The sequence below is a fragment of the Miscanthus floridulus genome, chromosome 1 (assembly GCF_019320115.1).
Source record: "Miscanthus floridulus cultivar M001 chromosome 1, ASM1932011v1, whole genome shotgun sequence".
Classification (NCBI taxonomy): Eukaryota; Viridiplantae; Streptophyta; class Magnoliopsida; order Poales; family Poaceae; genus Miscanthus; species Miscanthus floridulus.
The window spans coordinates 36,871,736-36,894,220 of NC_089580.1; the positions used below are offsets into that span (position 1 = coordinate 36,871,736).

The 22,485-nt window shown below is 50.7% G+C and overlaps 1 protein-coding gene across 1 annotated transcript; it reads left to right on the plus strand.

Annotated features, from left to right (window-relative positions):
- Positions 1–1,380: 1,380 nt before the first annotated feature.
- Positions 1,381–22,456, plus strand: LOC136482919 (dihydrolipoyllysine-residue acetyltransferase component 1 of pyruvate dehydrogenase complex, mitochondrial-like). The gene is made up of 20 exons (XM_066480099.1): positions 1,381–1,591; positions 1,905–1,966; positions 2,065–2,118; positions 2,345–2,381; positions 2,456–2,489; positions 3,035–3,084; positions 3,181–3,225; positions 3,363–3,436; positions 4,237–4,306; positions 4,421–4,819; positions 12,967–13,027; positions 13,108–13,152; positions 13,262–13,345; positions 20,992–21,068; positions 21,149–21,211; positions 21,466–21,536; positions 21,634–21,694; positions 21,782–21,842; positions 21,920–22,000; positions 22,094–22,456. The coding sequence occupies exons 2-20, from the start codon at positions 1,938–1,940 to the stop codon at positions 22,150–22,152; spliced, it is 1,455 nt and encodes a 484-aa protein (XP_066336196.1). The 5' UTR covers positions 1,381–1,591; positions 1,905–1,937; the 3' UTR covers positions 22,153–22,456.
- Positions 22,457–22,485: the final 29 nt, after the last annotated feature.

The following is a 22,485-nucleotide window of genomic DNA, read 5'->3' on the forward strand; positions in this document are numbered from 1 at the left end:
GGGATTGAGAAAGCTAAATTGTATAGAATAGAGAATATGTGCTCTAGCAGATTGAGAGAAAACTCACCCCTTTATATGTGGAATCCACATGTTAGTGACAAAAATTATTTCTCCTCCTTTCTTTTGTCTCCCTCATGTATCCCCTTGTTGCCGACGGAGCGCGGTGCACATGTGGCCACGACGCGGCAGTGGCTACCCGCCTACATGCGAGATACGGTTGAGCTGCGACTGCCAGCCCAACATAGAGCATGGGTGGCTGCCCCGCTCGAAATGTGTGTGAGACGCGTAGCTCAACAAGGGTGTTGGCTGCCTGTCCGATGTAAGGCATCGTGTGGTGGCGGCTTGCCTGCCTTGCGGGCGAGGCACAACAACAATATGCGTGTTGGGCCCAAGATGCAGTGAGAGGGGAAAGAAGAAAGGTGTTCGAAAAAATTCAGAGGTTCTTCCTCTTTTCTTTGAGAAAAAGAGATATGTTGGAGCTTGGTTTATCTTTGATCTCCATTATCATTAGTTATAGAGAAAGAGTATCACATGCATTCTTAATGCGATGGGGTGCTCTTACTCCTCGGCATACCTTCGATTTCCAGGAACAAATGGAGTGCTTTGACTATTACGATGTGTACCGGTAAAAGCTAGGGACATTTTTATTATTGTAACCATGATAAAAGTCTATGATATCTTGTGTATAATAATCTTAATGATATTTCCAAGCCCCAATTACATCGTGAATTTCGACGTGTCCAAAGGGAAATTTGAACCCCTTGGACTCGTACGTCGTTATGGTCGTTTCCCTCTACGTTGCCCCTTGGCCAAAGAAAAAGTGCCTTGTTTAGATTCCAAGTTTTTTCACTCTCTCGCCATCACATCAAATCTTTAGACATATGTATAGAGTATTAAATGTAAATAAAAAAATAACTAATTACACAGTTTGATTATAAATTACGAGACGAATCTTTTAAGCCTAGCTAGGTCATGATTGGACAATAATTGTCAAATACAAACGAAAGTGCTACAGTGTCAAATACTGATTCTTAACCTAATCTAAACAAGACCAGGCCTGGTTTAGATTGCAAATTTTTACAATCTGGACATCGTAGCACGTTTCGTTTGTATTGGATAAACTTTGTTCGATCATGGATTAACTAGGCTCAAAAGATTCGTCTCGTGATTTACAACCAAACTGTATAATTAGTTATTTTTTACCTACATTTAATACTCCATGTATACGTCTAAAAATTGATGTGATGAAGAGAGAGTGAAAAAACTTCGAATTTGGAGGTGATCTATACAAGGCCCCGCTATGTTGTCAAAAAAAAAAAAAAAAAAAAAAAAAAAACCGGTATCCCCAGCGGCTCGGGGACTCGCTCGAGCTCGGCTCGTTGACAGCCCTTCCCCTGCGGCTGCGGTTCCCTTCCCCTGCTCGTCTTCGTCCGCGCTGGTGGTGGTGGGGGGCTTCTAACCCGGCGCCGCCGAACCCTCCTTTCGCCCGGCTCCGCCCCGCCGTAGTCCTCCTCCTCCTCTCCTCCGGATCCTCCACCGACGGCCGCTGCCCCTCTCTCGCTCGAGCGGGCTTGGAGATCCGTCCGTCCCGGTGAGTAGCGATCTCTTCCTTCCTGGTAGTCCTGGCTCGCTTGAATGGGGACGGATTCCTTTGTTGGAAGCACGAGATTGGTTCCGTTCCCGGTCAAATTCGGAACCTCCTTCCTCTCCATTTAGATTTAGGGTTTCGGTGTGGATTTGTGTGGCACCGTAGTGTTTGTTGCCACTAATGTTTCAATCCGCCCATCCATGCGTGGCCCTGTTAGAGATTGTAGCGTTCCACAAAATATTTGTGCCCAACTGAATTCCACCCCTCTTTGCTGCCCCTTTTGTTTTGTCACACATTTTGCGTATCCTGGTACCAGGGATCATTTGCTGCGGAGGTTTTGCTTGGGAAGATGGCAAACATACGTGCACTTCTGGTCTGGTAAGATTTTAGGCGATCGACGCTGCAGACAAATTTGTGCAGATTTTGATGCTTTTCGAGACAGCTATTTGACGATGTGTAATGTTGTTCTCCCACAGCTTGTCGCGGGCAAGGGGTTCCTTAGCAGAGGCAGGCAGATGTGCGTCCACGAGGTATATCATTGTAGACTTTACCTCAAGGGATTGTTCGGTTTCCTACTGTTGTGTTAGTTGTTTGTCACTCCATGGACTTGTGCTGGCACCAATTTTAACTCTAGGGTTAACTGCTAAATTGTGACTGTGGATCAACACTTGTGTAGTTTATTTACTCGCAATTGAAGATTGTTGGAATAAGGTTTCGTGGAGTATATTGTCTTTCTGAAGTATGATTTCTTTCCAGGCCATCACTTCTAGCATCTCTGGGCGCACATTACAAGGTGGGGCCAAAACACTAATCCTTTTCATCCATTAAAATTGCTAGCTGCATACTTATGTTGCGTCCTTATTGCAGATCCCCTTGCCAACCCGCTGGTTCTCATCTACAGGTATATCCACATGTCTCACATTGTTAATTTGACATCAGAGATAAACAAACAGAAGATTATCATAACTTATGAACTTCATTCTGTACCTTTGATGTTGTGCAAGTCTTTGAATTTATCAACCCGTGGTTGGCATCAACAGAAAATGTGTATTTAAATTGCTAGCTTAAATCTCGTGGACTTGTCAAGTTATATATGGTTTAACTATGTTCCTTTTGTTCTCAATGTAATTTACTGAACAAGGAAAGAACCTCATGTGGTCACCTATATCATTATGCAGTATCGTGTGATTTTCTGCAGTAACAATTGGTTTCTACAAAATTAACTGATTCAAGAGAAATGCCCTAAGCAAGATCCTGTTCTGTGAACATATTGTGCTGATGAATCACATCAATTTGTACCTCATTACTTGTAATTTTTTTCATATTTATTACAACTAAATTATCATTTAAAACATGTATCGGGATATTCTGTTAGCGCATATCGGTTATACTGCAATATTATTTTTATAAACAACCTTCCATTAATTTGTTTTATCTTTTTTGCAGGGCTTCCTCCACATCTGGTGGTTGGAATGCCAGCACTATCCCCTACTATGGTAAAACATTTATCTTAGTAATACATTAATACATGTTGTTTGCTTTGTGTCTTTTGTATTTTTGCATATTTGGTACTCTGACACAGTTTTCATTAGAATCAAGGTAACATCGCGAAATGGAGAAAACAGGAAGGAGACAAGGTTATGCTTCTGCTAACTGTTATTTTTTTGATTCAATAAGAATATCCTATTTCCAGCTTAGGGTTTCCTACTTTTTTCATTTAATGTGTTTTATTTAGTTCTGAGAACAGCGTTCCTAAACTTTATGTTGTTTGCAGATAGAGGTTGGTGATGTGATATGCGAGATAGAAACTGATAAAGCCACTCTTGAGTTTGAAAGCCTTGAAGAGGGGTAATGTCCTTGACGAAATTTTCTAAGATTTTATTGGTAATGTTTCAATTACTTTGATTGTTATGATGTTGCATTCCCATGTTTACATTTTCTATCATGATGTTGTAATCTCATGAATAGTTGCTAGTTCTTTTCATTAGAACCCCCCATTCATGGACGGAACACGTGATAATGCTCCAGGAACAGATTCTCACTAAAATTGAATGAAACCCATTCATTATATTTAGTTCCAAAGTTAACACCATGTTTGTGTTATGATAACCTACTGGTACATTTCTTTGTATGAAAAAATTCACTAGCGGAATTAACTTATTTAAACCTTATTTATTTATTTACACTCAGACAATCTTTATCAATCTATTGTTCCAAGTCAAACCGAGCGTAATATGCAATTATGCATTCTTCTTTGTTTCACCTGATTACCTTTTCCATTGCACATGGACTGTGTTGATGGCAGACTGACCTAAGTTCTATAACATGCATGGTCCATAAAATGCGTGGAAGGATACTCCGGTGATCTTTTGCAACTTTAAGTCTATTTAATTATTCTACCATTATGGGTAATTACACAAAAAAGTGCAAGTTTTAAATAACTGGAAACTGGCACTGCTAAATCAAATAATTATGGTTTCAATTTTTTGAATTAGTGTTGTGGGCTCCCAGCTGGCTGCCCATAACATTCGTGTATTTTTGTTTATCAAATCTTTATTCTTTTGTGTCACTTTATCATTTCTTATCATGAATGTTTTTATATCCTGCACACACCTTTTGTGTTTACCCTTACCCTTTTAATGCTTCAGGTATCTGGCCAAGATTTTAGCACCTGAAGGTTCTAAAGATGTTCAGGTTGGACAACCCATTGCTGTCACGGTATAGCTCCATTATTGATTTGATTGTTTGTTGTGTTATAAACATCCATTTTAATGTGGTGATTTATATCTTAGTGATTCTTTTGTACTGAGTGCTGGTTGTCGTTTTTGTAAGGTTGAAGACCTCGAGGATATTAAAAGTATACCAGCTGATACATCTTTTGGAGGTGAACAAAAGGAGGAGCATTCAACAGAAAGTGCGCCACAAAATAAAGTAGTTAATGTGCCTGAACAAACCTCAACAGTGAGCCGGATCAGCCCGGCAGCTAAGTTACTGATCAAGGAACATGGACTGGATACGTCATCACTGAGAGCATCAGGGCCCCGTGGCACCCTTCTGAAAGGGGATGTTCTGGCGGCATTGAAGTCAGGTGTCAGTTCAAGTTCAACCAAAGAAAAGAAAGCTCCAGCTCAACCTTCGTCTCAGCCAACTCGAGATTCCCAAGCTCAAGCATCCCCTGTTTCACAAAAGGCTGATACATATGAAGATATTCCGAATAGTCAGATACGCAAGGTACTGTGTTTGACTTTATTTCTTTCAGTAGATATTATGATAGCTTTCTCTTATGTTACCTTAAGCACATGGTAAACTCAATAACTAGCATCTGAGATCAGTCTAGGCCCTGTTTGGAACTTTGGATACTTGTCTTGGGGAAGTGCTTCTCCCTGTAGTTGCAAGTCTTGGGAAAGCGTTGAATTTCTTGCTTCTTGGGTTTTGGCGCTTGTGTGGCACATAAACACACAACTGAAGGTCATTTGGTGGGATTTTCTCACGCCCTCACAGATACACAACGCCCACACATATCCAAACACACCCTAAGTTTAGTGCTAATACCTAAACTTTCACACTTCACCTTATTGTTTTTTGAAGTGCTGCAGGATATATTTGCTTTTAGTGAGTCTTTTAAAACATCAGTATTGGCTAAAACTCAGCTCCCACATTTACGCCTTGCTCATTTGCGGGCTTTGCTTCCTCTAGAAGTCTATTTCTCTTAGAAGCTTGTTTTGGATGCCTTGAAATCTTAATAAAAGGAACTCTGAGAAGCTTGTTTTGGATGCTTTGAAATCTTAATAAAAAGGAACTCCTAAGAAGCTAAAGAACTCAGTTAACTTTGTGCACTTCAGCTTCAAGCAGCCTTAAGCTCAAGGGTCAAGATCCCTTGAAGTAGGACCTTAGTCCACACATGTGCTATCCCTTCTTGAAGTTGCAGTGACTGACTCCACCCATCATCCCAGGCACTTCCACTGTATTTGATTATGTGTGATGTGTGACCTGGCTTTCATTTTCCTTGTAAGGCTTAGTAGAACTAAAACTGAGTATATGAGATGTGACTTCGACACTACTATTCGGGAGGAGGAAGATATTAATTTGGAAGGTCAAGTAGTGCCTAGGAAGGATACCTTTCGATATTTAGGATCTATGCTACAGAGAGACGGGGATATTGATGAAGATGTTAGCCATAGAATCAAAGCAGGGTGGATGAAGTGGCGGCAAGCATCTGATGTCCTATGTGACAAAAGGGTACCACAGAAGCTAAAAGGCAAGTTTTATAGGACGACGATTAGACCTGCTATGTTGTATGGTGCATAATGTTGGCCTACGAAAAGACGACATGTTCAACAGATAAGTGTCGCGGAAATGCGTATGTTGCGTTGGATTTGCGGTCATACAAGAAGGGATCAAGTTCGGAACGATGATATACGTGATAGATTAGGGGTAGCACCAATTGAAGAAAAACTTGTCCAACACCGGTTGAGATGGTTTGGACATGTCCAACAGAGACATCCAGAGGCACTGGTGCGTAGTGGAATCCTAAGCCAGGATAGTAACGTGAAGAGAGGCAGAGGAAGACCGAAGTTGACTTGGGTAGAGGCAATAAAATGAGACTTGAAAGGATGGAATATACCCAAAGACTTAGCCTTAGATAGGAGTGCTTGGAAGACAGCTATTCATGTGCCTGAACCTTGATTGCTTCTGCTGGGTTTCAACTCTAGCCTACCCCAACTTGTTTGGGACTTAAAGGCTTTGTTGTTGTTGCTTGCTTCATTCTCCAGTCATAGTTTGTTAAAGTACAGAATCTTTTGGAGGCTTTTACCTATGCGTCATTATAAAAGTTGGTAATTATCTACAAGCCATTAAAAAAGTTGAGTTCTCACAGGTGCCACTGTTGTGAACTCTTTTGCCCTCCACGCCACTTCCGTCAGATTTGGCTCTAATGGTGTCAAACCGCGGTTGTGAAAAGTCCAAAATACCGTCAAGTCTGAATATGCAATTAATTTTTTTGGGCATCTTAATGACCTCAAATGAAAAAAACTCAAAACTAGAAAGTTGTAGATCTCGACAATATCTACAATTTTTGTATAAAAATTATCTTCATTTAATTCTGTACAAAAAAATATGATTTGATATTATTAATGTCATAGAAAAATCATATTTTTTTGTACGAAATCAAATGAAGATAATTTTTATAAAAAATATTGTAGATCCCGACGAGATCTACAACTTTCTAGTTTTGAGTTTTTTCATTTGAGATCATTAAGATGCTAAAAAAATTAATTGCATATTTAGACCTGAGGGTATTTTTGACTTTTCACACCCGTAGTTTGACACCGTTAGAGCCAAATCTGACAGAAGTGGCGTGGAGGGCAAAAGAGTTCAGAGCAGTGGCACCTGTGAGAACTCAACTTTTTTAATGGCTCGTGGGTAATTACCAACTTTTATAATGGCACACAAGTAAAAGCCTCAATCTTTTGACACTGAAAGAAATATTGACCACACGAGCTCCCTCTGTCTTGTCCCTAGCTATATGGATTGTAGCATGGTCGAGAGTTTCACGCAATGAAACTGTTATGTTCGGCAGAGTCTATAGACGCCGTAGTGGCTAGGCTCAACCGTGTGCCAAGCTGGGCGGTCACCAGGGGTTCAGGTTGGTTTGGATTGAGAGTCATTAGAGTTTGGTTAGTTGAGATTACAGAGTCCTAAAAGATAGGGATAGTTGGTTAAGTTGAGTCCTATATGTATCAAACTCTGGATCAATAAAGGTTAGCTAGGGATTGAGATTACATCTCCCATTGGCCCCCTGGGCGACCACGTTCTTCTTCCTTTCCCTCGAAACCCTCACAGCGACGGCGCCGAGCACGGCGCCGCTTGTTCGTCGTCCTCGCCTCAAGCCTCGTCCGCGCACCCGCCACAACTATAACCTCAGAAGCTTAAACCATAACAACCTGGTATCAGCCATGTCTGCTCCTGCGGCTTCCGCTTCCATACCGCCCCCCACCTCCGCCGCCACCCCATCAGTCACCGCGCCCGTCAGCTCCGCCGCCATAATCACCACGACAGAGCCCATTGTCTCGGCGACGGTGCCCATGCTACAGCTGACTTTTTCCCCGGCAGACCTTGCCCAGGCGTTCAACGGGATGACAGCGGCCATGGGCGCGTTGCAGCGACAGATCGCGGAGTTGTCGCTGCGCGTGTCCGTGATTGAAAGCCGGCCCTCCTCCTCGACGTTCCAGTACGGGCTGCCGGGCTATGGTGGTCTTCCTCCGCCACCAATGTCGAGACCGGTGCGGGAGCTGCCGTTCTCCTCACCGGCTCCTCAGATCACGCTGACAACACTGATGGCGGCCAGTGCCAGTCCTGCGGGTTTGTCGGTGCCGACACCGTCACAAGGCGTGCCGATCATGGAGATCTCCTTCCTGACGTCCCCGTCACCAGTACCTCCGCTGTCATAGATCCGGCAAGGTTCTGGATCACATGCCCCTCATGCGTCTGCCCTGATGCAGTCCCCAACATCAGTGCATCACCGGCCTTCGGAGCTTGAACAATCAGCGGTGCCGCGTTACCACAAGCTTACGTTCCCGTGCTATGATGGGGCTGACGATCCGTTGGGATGGTTGCTCAAGTGCGAACAGTTCTTTCGAGGACAGCAGACCCGTGCGGTCGATTGGGTGTGGCTCGCGTCCTTCCACATGACCGGCAAGTCCCAGATGTGGTACACCGTCCTCGAGCGGGACGCCGACCGACCGACATGGGATGATTTCAGAAGGCTTTGTCAGTAGCGGTTCGGGCCTCCCCTCAGCGCCAACCATCTCGCCGACTTGGCACAGCTGCCGTTCTCGTCCAATGTCGAAGCTTATCTAGACGCGTTCCAGGCCAGACTGGCGCATGCAGGCCGCCTCTCGCCGGACCAGCAAGCACAGCTCTTCACCGGCGGCCTTCCTGATCATATTCGTGTGGACGTCGAGCTCCACGATCCGCACGACTTGCAACAGGCGATGCGCTTAGCGCGCGCGTATGAACGCCGGAACGGCCCACAACAGCTGGCTCTACTGGCACCACCGGCGCGCCCTGGGCGCCGTGCCTTGACCGCCGCCACGGCATCGTCCTCAGCATCAGCCGTGGTACCGGCCACCCCAGGGCCATCTCCTCGGCTCTTCAAGAAGTTATCGCCGGAGGAGATGGCGGAGCGCCGCAAGCAAGGCCTCTGTTACAATTGCGACGAGCAGTATGTCCGTGGTCACAAGTGTGCCCGCCTGTTCTATTTGGAGGCCTCGGATTACATTGTGGAGGAGCCGGAGGACAGCGAGGAGTCAGTACAATCCACAACAGCAGCAGCAGAACTGTCCCTGATTGACCCTGATGCCCCGCGGATCTCGCTTAATGCCATCACCGGCATTCGAACAGCAACAACGATGCAGCTCTACGTTCCGGTCGGGAATACACAGCTTGTCGCTCTCCTGGATTCCAGGTCTACGCATAACTTCATGCGCGCGGACATCAGTCGCCGCATTGGCCTCCACTTCCAGCCATGCCCGGGTGCGGGCGTGCTCGTCGCGAACGGAGACCGCGTCGCATGCAGCGGCCTCGCCACAGAAGTCGCCATCAGGATTGCAGATGAAGTGTTCAAGGTGGACTGCTATTCTATTCCGCTGGATGGCTACGACATGGTCCTCGGCATCAAGTTCCTTTGCACATTGGGGCCAATCTTGTGGGATTTTGACGACCTATGCCTGGCTTTCACAAGGGCAGGTCACCGTGTCTTCTGGAGGGGGATCGGCTCCACACGGTATGACGTTCAGTCGACGCGGCTCCATGCTGTACAACCGGACGGGCCGGCCCTATTACAGAACCTACTGCAGGAGATCGACGACCTCTTTGTGGAGCCGAAGGGGCTGCCGCCGGCTCGACGTTGTGATCACCGCATCCACTTGTTGCCCAACACAGCACCCGTAGCAGTCCGGCCGTATAGATATCCGCAGCTTCAGAAGGACGAGCTCGAGGCCCAGTGTGCTGCCATGCTAGATCAGGGGCTTATCCGGCCGTCGACTTCGGCGTTCTCGGCTCCGGTGTTGTTGGTCAAGAAGCTGGATGCGTCCTGGCGCTTCTGTGTTGACTATCGGGCTCTGAACGAGCGCACGGTTAAGGACAAGTTCCCCATCCCAGTTGTGGAGGAGCTGCTCGACGAACTTGGCGGCGCACGGTTCTTTACGAAGCTGGATCTTCGTTCCGGTTACCACCAGGTCCGAATGCATCAAGAGGACATCGAGAAGACGGCGTTCCGAACACACCATGGCCACTTCGAGTTTCTGGTCATGCCGTTCGGCCTCACCAATGCGCCGCCAACGTTCCAGAGCCTAATGAACGCCGTCCTCCAGCCCTACCTGCGTAAGTTTGTCTTAGTTTTCTTCGACGACATCTTGATCTACAGCCCGTCGTGGACAACGCATCTCCAGCATGTAAAGGCGGTCCTCTTAGCGCTCCGTGCACACCAGCTGCGGCTCAAGCGCAGCAAGTGCTCGTTCGCCGAGTCCTCAGTGGCGTACCTCGGGCATGTGATCTCGGCTGAAGGTGTGGCCATGGACGTCAGCAAGGTGGACGCCGTCAAGACATGGCCGCAACCGCGTTCGGCGCGCGGCTTACGCGGCTTCCTCGGTTTGGCCGGCTATTACCGCCGGTTTATCAAGGATTACGGCGCCATCGCGGCGCCCCTGACCCGGCTTCTTCGGCGCGACGCGTTCAACTGGTCGGATGAGGCTATTTTGGCGTTTGACGCCCTCAAACGGGCACTGTCTACAGCGCCGGTGCTGCAGCTGCCGGCGTTTGACTGGCCCTTTACGGTGGACTGCGATGCGTCGGGGTCGGGATTCGGCGCTGTTCTTCATCAGGGCATCGGTGCAATTGCCTTCTTCAGCAGGCCCTTTGCGCAGCGCCACATGAAACTGGCGGCATATGAGCGTGAGCTTATCGGCCTCGTGCAGGCCGTGCGACACTGGCGACCGTACTTGTGGGGGCGCAGTTTTGTGGTGCGTACAGACCACTACGCCCTCAAGTTTCTACTGGACCAGCGCTTGTCGACACCGCCGCAACATCACTGGGTGACCAAGCTCTTCGGATATGATTTCACAGTGGAGTTTCGGCCAGGTAGCTTGAACACGGTGGCGGATGCTCTCTCCCGCCGTCACGACGACGAGGCAGCTGCTCATGCTATCTCTGGTCCGTCGTTTGAGTTATTTGATGAGCTACGAAGAGAGGTGCAGGAGAACCCGGACTTGCGCGCCCTCCGGGACACGGGTGTCGCCCAGCGTGGCGCGCCATGGCGCGTGGTCGACGGGCTTATACTGTACGGCAACAGGGTGTTCGTTCCAGCTCGGTCGGCGCTTGTGCCCGCGCTGCTGGACCTTGCGCATTCAGTAGGCCATGAGGGGTTCCAGAAGACTTTGCAGCGCCTCCGTTCGGAGTTCTTCATCGACCATGACAGCGGGCTGGTCCATGATTTTGTCCGCTCTTGCGCCGTATGTCAGCAGAACAAGGTGGACTCCCTCCGACCAGCCGGCCTCTTGCAACCCCTGGAGGTACCTTTGCAGGTGTGGGCAGACATAGCTCTTGACTTCATTGAGGGGCTTCCGCGGTGCATGGAAAGAGTGTCATCCTGACTGTGGTGGATAGATTTTCGAAGCATGCTCATTTTATACCCCTCAACCATCCGTACACAGCTATGTCAGTGGCCAAGGCGTTCTTTGAGGGCATAGTTCGTCTCCATGGATTCCCCAATTCAATTGTCAGTGATCGGGACCCGGTGTTCACATGCCACATTTGGCGAGATCTCTTCAATCTTGCCGGTGTCACGCTCCGACTCAGTACAACATTTCATCCGCAAACGGACGGTCAGTCGGAGGCGGTCAACAAGACTATAGCTATGTACCTCCGGTGCATCACAGGGGACCGACCGCGCGCATGGCTTGAGTGGCTTCCATGGGCGGAGTATTGCTACAACACGTCCTATCATTCAGCCCTCCGCACATCGCCGTTCCAGGTTGTGTATGGTCGACCACCACCGGCCTTGCTGCCTTATACTGCAGGTTCTTCCCGCATAGATGCTATTGACGCCCTCCTGCAGAACCGAGACGACTTCCTAGCTGATGTGCGCGCCAGGCTGCTCCAGGCTCAAGAGTATGCCAAGCGCCACTATGATCGCACTCATCGTGCTTTGGAGTTTCAGGTGGGTGACTGGGTTTGGCTCCGCATCCTTCATCGTCCTACACAGTTGCTGCTGCCTGGGCGTCGCGGCAAGCTCAGCCCTCGGTTCGCCGGGCCATACCAGATTGTCGAACGCATCGGCGAGGTGGCGTACCGCTTGTCGCTGCCAGCCGGAGCCCGGATTCACGACATATTCCACGTCGGGGTGTTGAAGCCGTTCCGAGGTCCTCCACCGTCTACACCGCCAGCTCTGCCTCCGCTTCACCAGGGACGTCGCCTGCTCCAACCGGAGCAAGCCTTGCGTGCACAGCTTCGTCGCGGGGTCTGGCATGTGCTCATCAAGTGGGCAGGTCTTCCGCCAGCGGATGCAACATGGGAACCGCTCGAGGATTTCCGCGCCGAATTCCCCACCTTTCAGCTTGAGGAGAAGCTGTTTGCCGAGGGGGGGAGTGATGTTATGTTCGGCAGAGTCTATAGACGCCGTAGTGGCTAGGCTCAACCGTGTGCCAAGCTGGGCGGTCACCAGGGGTTCGGGTTGGTTTGGATTGAGAGTCATTAGAGTTTGGTTAGTTGAGATTACAGAGTCCTAAAAGATAGGGATAGTTGGTTAAGTTGAGTCCTATATGTATCAAACTCTATGGATCAATAAAGGTTAGCCAGGGATTGAGATTACATCTCCCATTGGCCCCCTGGGCGACCACGTTCTTCTTCCTTTCCCTCGAAACCCTCACAGCGACGGCGCCGAGCACGGCGCCGCCTGTTCGTCGTCCTCGCCTCAAGCCTCGTCCGTGCACCCGCCACAACTATAACCTCAGAAGCTTAAACCATAACAGAAACAGATTATTAATGAACTTCATGTTTTGTTTACATAGTATTTTGGATTAATATCAAGAGCTTCAACCTGTGAACTCGTCATATGAGTCCAAGCACATATAACTGTTTGTTGAGGGGATGGGTTCTGCAAATGCGTTGTACCAGTTTACAGCCAATATCGTCCATTTTTATGTCTAGTGGATCTTGCTACTAGTAAAGAGCTGTCTTTCATGAAAAGTGAACTCGGTTAGGTCTGTGCATTACAATGTTATAATGTATCATCTTCATCTACGAATCCTTTTCTTGAATAAAGTATAATCTATGAGGTCCATGTTGTTTCAGCAGTGCAAACATGTTTTCTTATCATGCAGGTCATTGCAAAAAGGTTGCTCGAATCAAAACAGACGACTCCACATTTGTATCTATCCAAAGGTTTGTATTCATATTTCAGTCCATGCACGTGCTATTTTCATAATATTGTAGCGTGATGATATGTTTTACATTGTTGTCAGATGTTGTGCTGGATCCCTTGCTTGCTTTCAGGAATGAACTAAAAGGTGTGTTATATATCTTCTTTTATCTGATAATTTTCAGTAATCAGATAACTTCTATTATTTTCAAGATAACAGGAAAGGTCGTTTTTGCTCATGACTTCATTCATTGCAGAGCAACATGGCATTAAAGTTTCAGTAAATGATATCATCATAAAGGCTGTGGCAATTGCCTTGCGGAACGTCCCTGAAGCAAATGGTAATTTCAAACAAAATAACCATCAAATTCCAATGTTTTTTTTTTCTGAGGCATGGAACTAGAATTATTTATTTGTCAGATGTATGAATCACAAATCCTGCTTGGTGTATACATAAGAATTCCACAATGACATTTCTGAGGAACTTTTGAGGGATTTTTCTGTCTGAAATTGGGAAGTTAATTGTGTGCTACCCTTAAGTACATGGCAGCGTTCTCTTTAGAAAGCTAGCAGTAGTAGCATCCCAAGACTGCCTCCATAGCATGATTCATTCTCATTTTGATTGCATGGCCCATGCTGATTATGCACACCAAGATGGTAGTTTGAACATTTATATGTTGCACTGGAATACTATGAGCCTAAGTTGCACGGATACGGATACGCGAATACGGCAATTTTCTAAGAAACCCGATACGCGGATACGTTTTACTGTTTTTTAATAAATATAGATAATAGCGCATATTAAAATTGCGAAAGAGTGAAAGTAGTAAATTACCTTGCAATAGCAATTACCAGCCAAAGCAAAGACCGGAACTCCGGAAGCATCTCCATTCTTCAATTGTCCATTCTCGATGCTAGAATTGTGTGGATTCATTATCAGGCTAACCCTAGAAGGGTAGCAATGTATATTAGTCATACATGGGCCTCATGGGCCTAATACACTCATACTCTCATATTCCAACACCCCCCCGTAGTCTGAACTACCGTCGCAGCGGAGTTACAGACTGGACATGAAAAGAAGCACACACACGAGCCCCCCCACAGACGCAACTAGCCACCAATGATGTTGAGGCTGGAGCGAAACTCGGTGAAGGTCGATGACGGGAGGCCCTTGGTGAAGATGTCGGCAAACTGGGAGGTGGTCGGGACGTGGAGGACCCGAACATCGCCGATGGCAACCCGATCACGGACAAAGTGTAGGTCGATCTCCACATGCTTGGTCCGTTGGTGCTGCACGGGGTTGGTGGAGAGGTACACCGCACTGACGTTGTCGCAGTAGACCAGCGTGCTCCGGGAGAGAGGGTTGTGGAGCTCGGCAAGGAGCTGTCGGAGCCAGGAAGCCTCAGCCACGCCGTTAGCGACAGCTCGGTACTCCGCCTCGGCACTGGATCGGGAGACCACCGGCTGGCGCTTGGACGACCAGGACACCAGGTTGCCGCCCAGAAAGACAGCGTAGCCGGAGGTAGAGCGCCGAGTGTCCGGACACCCGACCCAGTCGGCGTCAGTGTAGACGACGAGCTCGGTGGAGGAAGACCGCTGAAGGAGTAAGCCGTAGTCGACAGTGCCGCGGAGGTAACGGAGGAGGCGCTTGAGCGCAGTGAGGTGAGGCTCTCGGGGATCATGCATGTGAAGGCATATCTGCTGCACTGCATAGGTGATGTCTGGCCTGGTGAAGGTGAGGTACTGAAGGGCACCTGCAAGACTCCGGTAAGCAGTGGGGTCTGCCACGGTGGTGCCCACGGCCTCTGACAGCTTGCCCTGTGTGTCAACTGGAGTAGAGCAGGGCTTGCAGTTAGTCATCCCAGCACGCTCCAGGATATCAAGAGTGTACTGCCGCTGGTGAAGGAGAAGGCCGGTGGGGCGAGGCTCAACAGTGACCCCGAGGAAGTGGTGGAGCACACCAAGATCCTTCATAGCAAACTCCTGCTGAAGAGAGGCGATGACACGGCTGAGTAAGGACGGGCTGGAGGCTGTGAGGACAATATCATCAACGTAGAGCAGCAGATAGGCAGTCTCAGCTCCATGGTGATAGATAAACAGGGACGTATCCGACTTGGCCTCCACAAACCCCCGTGTCAGCAGGAAAGTAGCAAACCGAGAGTACCACGCCCGGGGGGCCTGCTTGAGGCCGTAGAGAGACTTGTTGAGCCGGCAGACCATGTCCGGACGAGAAGAGTCAACAAACCCCGCTGGCTGGCTGCAGTAGACTGTCTCGGTGAGAGTCCCGTGGAGAAAAGCATTCTTGACGTCCAGCTGATGCACGGGCCAAGAGCGACTGAGAGCCAGGGAGAGCACTGTGCGTACGGTGGCCGGCTTCACCACGGGGCTGAAAGTCTCATCATAATCGACTCCAGGGCGCTGAGTGAAACCCCGAAGAACCCAGCGAGCCTTGTACCTCTCAAGGGTACCATCAGCCCGCCGCTTGTGTGTCCAGATCCACTTGCCGGTGACGACGTTGGATCCGGGTGGACGGGGCACCAGATCCCATGTCTGGTTGACGAGGAGAGCCGCGTACTCCTCTTCCATCGCGCGGCGCCAATGAGGGTCCGACAAGGCGTCGCGAACGGAAGAGGGTACATGAGAGATCTGCGGGTCGTCGGGCATCGTTGCGAGAGCCCGGGGCCGCAGGGTACCAGCCGCGTGACGCGTCACCATAGGGTGAACATGCCGCGGGTGTCGTTGAAGGAGTGGCGGGTGGTACACCGGCGACGCGACACGGGCAGCCTGAGGCGGCGGCGGCGGTGTAGGGGTCGCCGGCGGAGAAGGAGCCACCGGTGTAGGCGTCACCAGTGGAGAGGTGGACCCCGGTGGTGCCGGAGGCAGCGTTGCCGCCGGCACACGGCGCTGGTAGACGTGCACCGGCTGGGCGAAACGCGCAGGAGGTGCGACAGGCGGCGTCCCCGGACCCGCTGCGGATGGAGGGGCAGGGGCAGCTCCGGAGGGCGACGCCTCCGGACCCGGGCAGGGCGCAGGGCCAGGGGCGTCACTGGTGGGCGGCGAGCGGGGGCACGGGCCCGGCGAGGGGCACGGGGATGCAGTACCTGCAGGAGACAGCGGTAAAAACGGCTGGACCACCGTGTCAGTGGGAAACAGAGAGAAGGGGTCAGGATCGGGGGTGGGAGATGGTGTGGTGGTGGTGGAGAAGGGGAAGACAGACTCATCAAACACCACGTGGCGAGAGATGAGGACCCGACGGGAGGTGAGGTCAAAGCACCGGTACCCCTTGTGATCCGGGGAGTACCCAAGACACACAGAGCGGAACGGGGAGCCAGCTTGTGAGGAGCGGTGGCAGTGGTGTTAGGGTAACACGCACACCCGAAGACACGAAGGTGGTCATACCGAGGAGGGGTACCGAAGAGAGCGTGGTGCGGTGTGGGAGCCGGGCAGGCAGCGGAAGGAAGGCGGTTAAGGAGATAGGTGGAGGTGTGCAGACTCTCGGCCCAGAAGCGAGCAGGAAGCGACGCCTGGAGCAGAAGGGTGCGCATGGTGTCGTTCGTGGTGCGAATCATGCGCTCGGCCTTGCCGTTCTGGGAGGAGGTATACGGGCAAGACATGCGCAACTGGACACCGTGAGAGAGGAAGAAGGCACGGGAGGTGCCGTTATCGAACTCACGGCCATTGTCACACTGGACGGCCTTGATGGTAAGGCTGAACTGAGTAGACACCCAGGCGAAAAAGTGGAGAAGAGTGGTGAAGGTATCCGACTTTGCACGCAAGGGGAAAGTCCACGAATAATGCGAGAAATCGTCAACCACCACAAGATAGTATTTATACCCAGAAATGCTGATGACAGGAGATGTCCATAGGTCGCAGTGTACAAGATCAAACACATGCGTAGCATGTGAAGAAGAAGAACAAAAAGGGAGACGAACATGACGGCCCAGTTGGCACGCATGACACAAGTGCTCATCGTGAGCCCGAGTACAACCAATGTCGGAACTGCGACTAAGCTGCATCAGAGCATCACGTCCAGGATGGCCGAGGCGACGGTGCCAAGTGGTGGAAGGAGTGGCGGCGAAGGCAGCTGACAAAGTAGACGGCGACGAAGAGGAAGCAGACGTCGGAAACCGAAGGGTGTAAAGGGGTCCCGTGCTGTCACATCGGAGAAGAGGACGCCGGGAAGCCAAATCCTTTACAGTAAGACCAGAAGAGTCAAATTCAACAGAACAAGAATTGTCAGCTGTAAAACGACGAATAGAAAGAAGGTTGTGAACCATAGAGGGTGCAACAAGAATGTCAGGAAGAAGAAAGGAACCATGAGTGCCGGCGGCACCCACGGACGTAACTGGAATACACGAACCATTCGCGACCATGATGGACGAAGGATGAGAGGCAGAAGGAGGGTGAATAGAGGAGAGTATACCAGGGTCTGGAGTAGTGTGGTAAGTGGCACCCGAGTCGGCAATCCAGTCGGTACCGGCAGGCGGTGTCAGGGCCATGGTGCTGAAGGATCTGGCCAAGGCCGCCGGGTTCCAACCGACAGGCCCGGGCAAGGTGTCGGGAGGTGGCACCCACGAAGATGCGCCGGGAGGTGTAGCCCACGTAGACGGGGAGTGAAACCCCGGAGGAGCTCCAGTGAGCAAGGCCACTGGTGGGCGAGGCTCTCCGCCTGGAGCCGGGAAGGGCCACATGGAGATGCGCCCCAACCACGGGTTGTGGAAAGAGGGCCAGGCTGCACCCCGTGGAGTCGCGGGCGCCTGGTGGCTCCCTGGAGGCACCGGTGTGTGGTGGCCCCCGCGGCCCCCACGCCCCCCTCCGCGGCGACGGCGGCCGCCACGGCCCCCCCACCCCCGCTCGGCCCGGGGGGAGGAGAACCAAGAAGCGACGACGGCGGTGGAGCGAACGAACGCGCCGGAGGAGTAGCGGCCAGGGCAGTCGAGGAAGACGAGGACCCTGGCGCGGAGGTGGACCCTGGCTGGACGCCCTGAGTGAGCTCCTCCATGACAAGGTCGTCACGGACCTGCAGGAAGGAGGGAAAGGGCCTCTGCCGGGTGATCCACGTCCGGAGGTGGGCGTAGCGGTCACTGAGCCCGCGGAGGACATTGAGGACCAGAATGCGGTCCTCCACGGGCCAGCCAAGGTCGCCGAGGGAGTCCGCCATGCTCTTCATGCGCCGGCAGAAATCGCCAACGGAGAGGTCACCCTGGACGAAGGTGCGGAAGCTCGCATCGAGACGCAGGGCCCGGGCTTCGGCATTGCCCAGAAACTGGCCCTCGAGCGCAAGCTAGGCCCGACGAGCGTCAGCAGAGTTGCGGACGAGGTCGTGGAGGTCCAGGGAGATCGTCCCGAGGATCCAGGAGAGGACGACGCTGTCAAGGCGCAGCCACGATGGGGTCTGGACCGCGACCGAGGCGTCGACTAGGACGTGGTCGTCGAGGGCGTAGCGGCGGAGGGTGAGGAGAACCAGGTCCCTCCAGCGGGCGTAAGAGGGCGACTCAGGCTCGAGGACGACCGGGACGAGGAGTCGGATGTTCTGGACACCCCCGGCCTGGTAGTGGAGCTGAGCCACGTGCGGGTCGGCCGGGTCGTGCCAGATGACCGTGGTGTAAGACGCGCGGTGACCCGTCGAGCCTGAGGAGGTGGCCGCGGTGTCGTAGGATGGAGGGAGGACGAGGAGCTGCTCCGCCTCAGCGATCTGGCGGGCCAGGGCATCAGCCGCGTCGTTAGCGACAGGCGCCAGGCGATCTAGCATGGTATCAGACTAGGTTTTCCTCCCTCCCCTTCCCCAACCAGCCGCCAGGCGCCGCCGGCCGGCCTCTTGCCGCCGCCATGGCTGGACGCCCTCCCCCTCCCTCCCCAACCTACTTCCACGTTTTCCCCTCCCTTCCCTACCCGTCGTGGGCCCAGCGCGCGGGCGCCGGCCTCCTTGCCGCGGACGCGGATGGCCCGGCCGCCGCCGCTATCGCTGCGGGCGTGGGCGCGGGTGCCGGCGCGGGCGCGGGCGTGGGTGGCCCAGCCGCCGCTGCGGGCGTGGGCGCAGGCGGCCCCGCCGCTGCGGGCGCGGGCGCAGGCGGCCCCGCCGTCGCGGGCGCGGGGGAGACCCTGGAGCCTTTCTTCTTCCCCGCTCCCCCTCCTCTGCCACCCCCTGCCCCTCTCCAGACGGCAGGGGCCAACTCCGCTCTCGCCGCCGCTCTCGTGGCTGCACGGGCTGCTGCTGCGGACAGCCAGGCCCGGGTGCGGGCGGCCGCCCTCGCTTTGGAGCGCGAGCGCGACGCTCTGATACCATGCTAGAATTGTGTGGATTCATTATCAGGCTAACCCTAGAAGGGTAGCAATGTATATTAGTCATACATGGGCCTCATGAGCCTAATACACTCATACTCTCATATTCCAACACTCGAGTTCTCCAACTCCAAGACTCCAAGTCCAGAATTTGCACAGAAAAACCAAGTAACCAACTATCAATCAATTTATTACTAAAACTTGACTACTTGAGTATTCAGTAATCACTAATCAGTAGTAGTTCAGTACATCACCTTGCAGTTCATGCAGCAGCAGCCAGCATGTTCTAAAATTGATAAGTGATAACAATAAAACATTGGTTCAGAGTCTGGAGCCTACAGGAGAGGTAAGGAACGGGGGCAGGCTTACCTCACCACTTTGGAAGGGGAGCTCGCCGGAGTGATTGGAGAGGCCTCGTCGCCGGCACTACCTCGCAGACCTGCAGAGAGAGAGGAAGAAGAGGTGAGGACGGACTGATGGAGAGGATCCGTGCGGCTAGCGGAGAGACAACTAGTCTCCATGTGAAAAAAAGGGGACAGTGGAGGAGGGGGTGCGCTGCAGGCCTGCAGAAGCAAGGGGAGGGGAGGAGCGGCGCTGTACTGCTGTGGACGGCGCAGACCCGGGCCACCGGATCCACGAATCGCGCAGACCCGGGCCGACAAGGATCCAGCCGTGGGAGGAGGCGATGCGCCTAGACTCACCCGGAACGGAGGTAGCGCGCCGGAGAGGAACGGTTTTCGCCGGAGGAAGCGGTGAGGCTGGTGGCGCCTGGAGGCGGAGGCGTGAGGTTGTCTCCGTGCGGGACTGACTGCGGGAATGCAACTGCGGGCGTGCGGGACTAAGGTTGTCTCCGTGGGCTTCTACTGGGCTAGTCCGTATCGGGACGCAGGATACGTGTCCGGTGGAGTATCCGATTTCAATGAAAATAATACAAAATCGGATACTCGGAGGATACGTATCCTAGACGTATCGGACACGTATCCGTATCCGATACGTATCGGATACGTGATACGCGGCTTCAGTGAAGTATCCGTGTAACATAGCTATGAGCTAGTTCCAGCTCAAACCGTTGAATCTAAGCTAGTTTTACATTAAACTAACATATTGTATAGAATTCCCATGAGCTGAATTTGATCAGCACAATGGGGCTGTGCTGAGTTTGTCTTTTCAGGGTGCTAGAATTTGTGCCGTTATATTAAAATAAGATACCAACCTCCTTGTGCTTTCTGTTCACTGAGCGGTGAGTTTGGGTGGTTAGACCATGGCTCGTTGTAAGCTTATGTCTTGTACAACAGTACAAGCCTTAGGATATCCAATTGGAACCCCAGGTCCAGCACCCAAGCCCTGGCTACTCCTATAGGAATACTTCAGCTTCTATCGAAGGAGTCATAGTTTAAATGTATATTGGCACACTTGACAAGCATAGTACTAGTGGAAAGCAGCCATGTCTATTGCTGTTTGATATGTTTTGGTGAATTCTAACTAGAATCATGCTAGTACAAGCTTTTTCCTGCCGTGTTTACTTAGGAATCCTTTCTTTTCCTTTTCCTTTTTCTTTTTTCTTTGGATTTGTAGTATAGCTGAATTGATTGAAACTATTCAGTAAACACGCTGGTTTCTGTATGCTTTGTTTGTTTAGACCAGTATGTGTAGCTCTCTTCAGTCTCCACTTTGGAAGATTTTATGTATTTGCATCTATTGCCAGCTTACTGGAACAATGAGAAGGAAGAAACCCAAAAGTGTTATTCAGTTGATATATCTATTGCCGTTGCCACGGAGAAGGTATGATTCTAGAGTCAACACTCCACAGAAGTAATTATCAGTGTACCTTAAGTGCCTGATGATGGTCTTTGCTATTCCAGGGCCTGATGACCCCAATAATAAGAAATGCGGATCAAAAGACTATATCTGCAATATCGTCAGAGGTATGATAATGTTGTCAAAGTTCAGCAGATGTTTGTATGCCAGGATGCTCAGGCAGTTTTTGTTTTTGAGCGTGTAATTCTTGGCTCCTTGGCATCAACAACCATCAAGTTTGCCGCCCGCAGAAGAAATCACTAAAATTGCACAGTTTTCTGGTCTACAATTCTATCAGAAATCAGCCTTTCTGTGTGTAGAACAATTTCTATTTTCAATGGTTTTGAGTCATTTATGGGTTTCTTTGTTCATAATCACTCAGGTTAAGCAGCTGGCTGAAAAGGCAAGAGCTGGGAAGCTTGCACCTAACGAATTTCAAGGGGGAACTTTCAGGCAAGCAACTTGTGGCTGTTTACCATTGTTATTCAGGGAGTTCTTTCCATCATTGAAATTCGATATTTTAACATTTTAATGATTTGTTCTTATGCAGTATCTCAAATCTTGGGATGTACCCAGTGGACCATTTCTGTGCAATCATTAACCCTCCACAGGTCCCTCCTCACACATGTTTGCTTCCCTAGTAATGGGATCCTTCGAATTTGTACTGATGATTCCTATTCTTCATTTCTTTCTATCAGTCTGGCATTCTCGCAGTCGGTAGAGGTAACAAGGTTGTTGAACCTGTTGTGGACAGCGATGGTATATTTTCTTGACACACTGCTTTCCTGCCCAGAACAATTGCCGACACATTTTTTAACTCATGCGACTTTGTCCAGGAATTGAGAAGGCTGCTGCAGTTACAAAGATGAGCTTGACACTGTCTGCTGACCATCGTGTATTTGATGGGCAAGTAGGAGGTGTGCATCTCTTTTCTCTGTTTTTGTCTCTCATTCCCTTTTGGGCTGTATTTCACAATTTAATCACCTTTTTTTTGCACTGTACGGGAGCAGGCAAGTTTTTCACGGAGCTGGCGCTGAATTTCAGCGACATTAGGAGACTGCTATTGTAAATGAAAGGAGGCAACTACCTTGTTTTGAAGAATTCTTTGGGGGCAAAAACCGCTCAAGAAAAGAGAACATTTAGATGAAACCCGAGCTCTGCTGATTGACAAAAGTAACCAATTTTGTAATAAATTATAATAAGAATGTATTGCCACCTCCACGGTTTTTTTAACCCGTTTTCCATTAGTTGGGAGGAGGCATGTCCTGAGAATTTACAGGTACAGTGCCATTTCATGTTTAAGTTTAACGTGGTTCTGCAACAATGACCCTAGATGATGCTTACTGCGAGGTGCGCGGATGATCTTACTCTTATATCCTCCCTGTGTGTTTCTTTTTTTTTA

Coding starts and splice junctions, on each gene's coding strand:
- LOC136482919 (XM_066480099.1), top strand. CDS start 1,938: ATGGCAAACATACGTGCACTTCTGGTCTG. Junction 2,119..2,344: donor GGCAGATGTGCGTCCACGAG/GTATATCATTGT, acceptor ATTTCTTTCCAG/GCCATCACTTCTAGCATCTC. Junction 2,490..3,034: donor CCGCTGGTTCTCATCTACAG/GTATATCCACAT, acceptor TCTTTTTTGCAG/GGCTTCCTCCACATCTGGTG.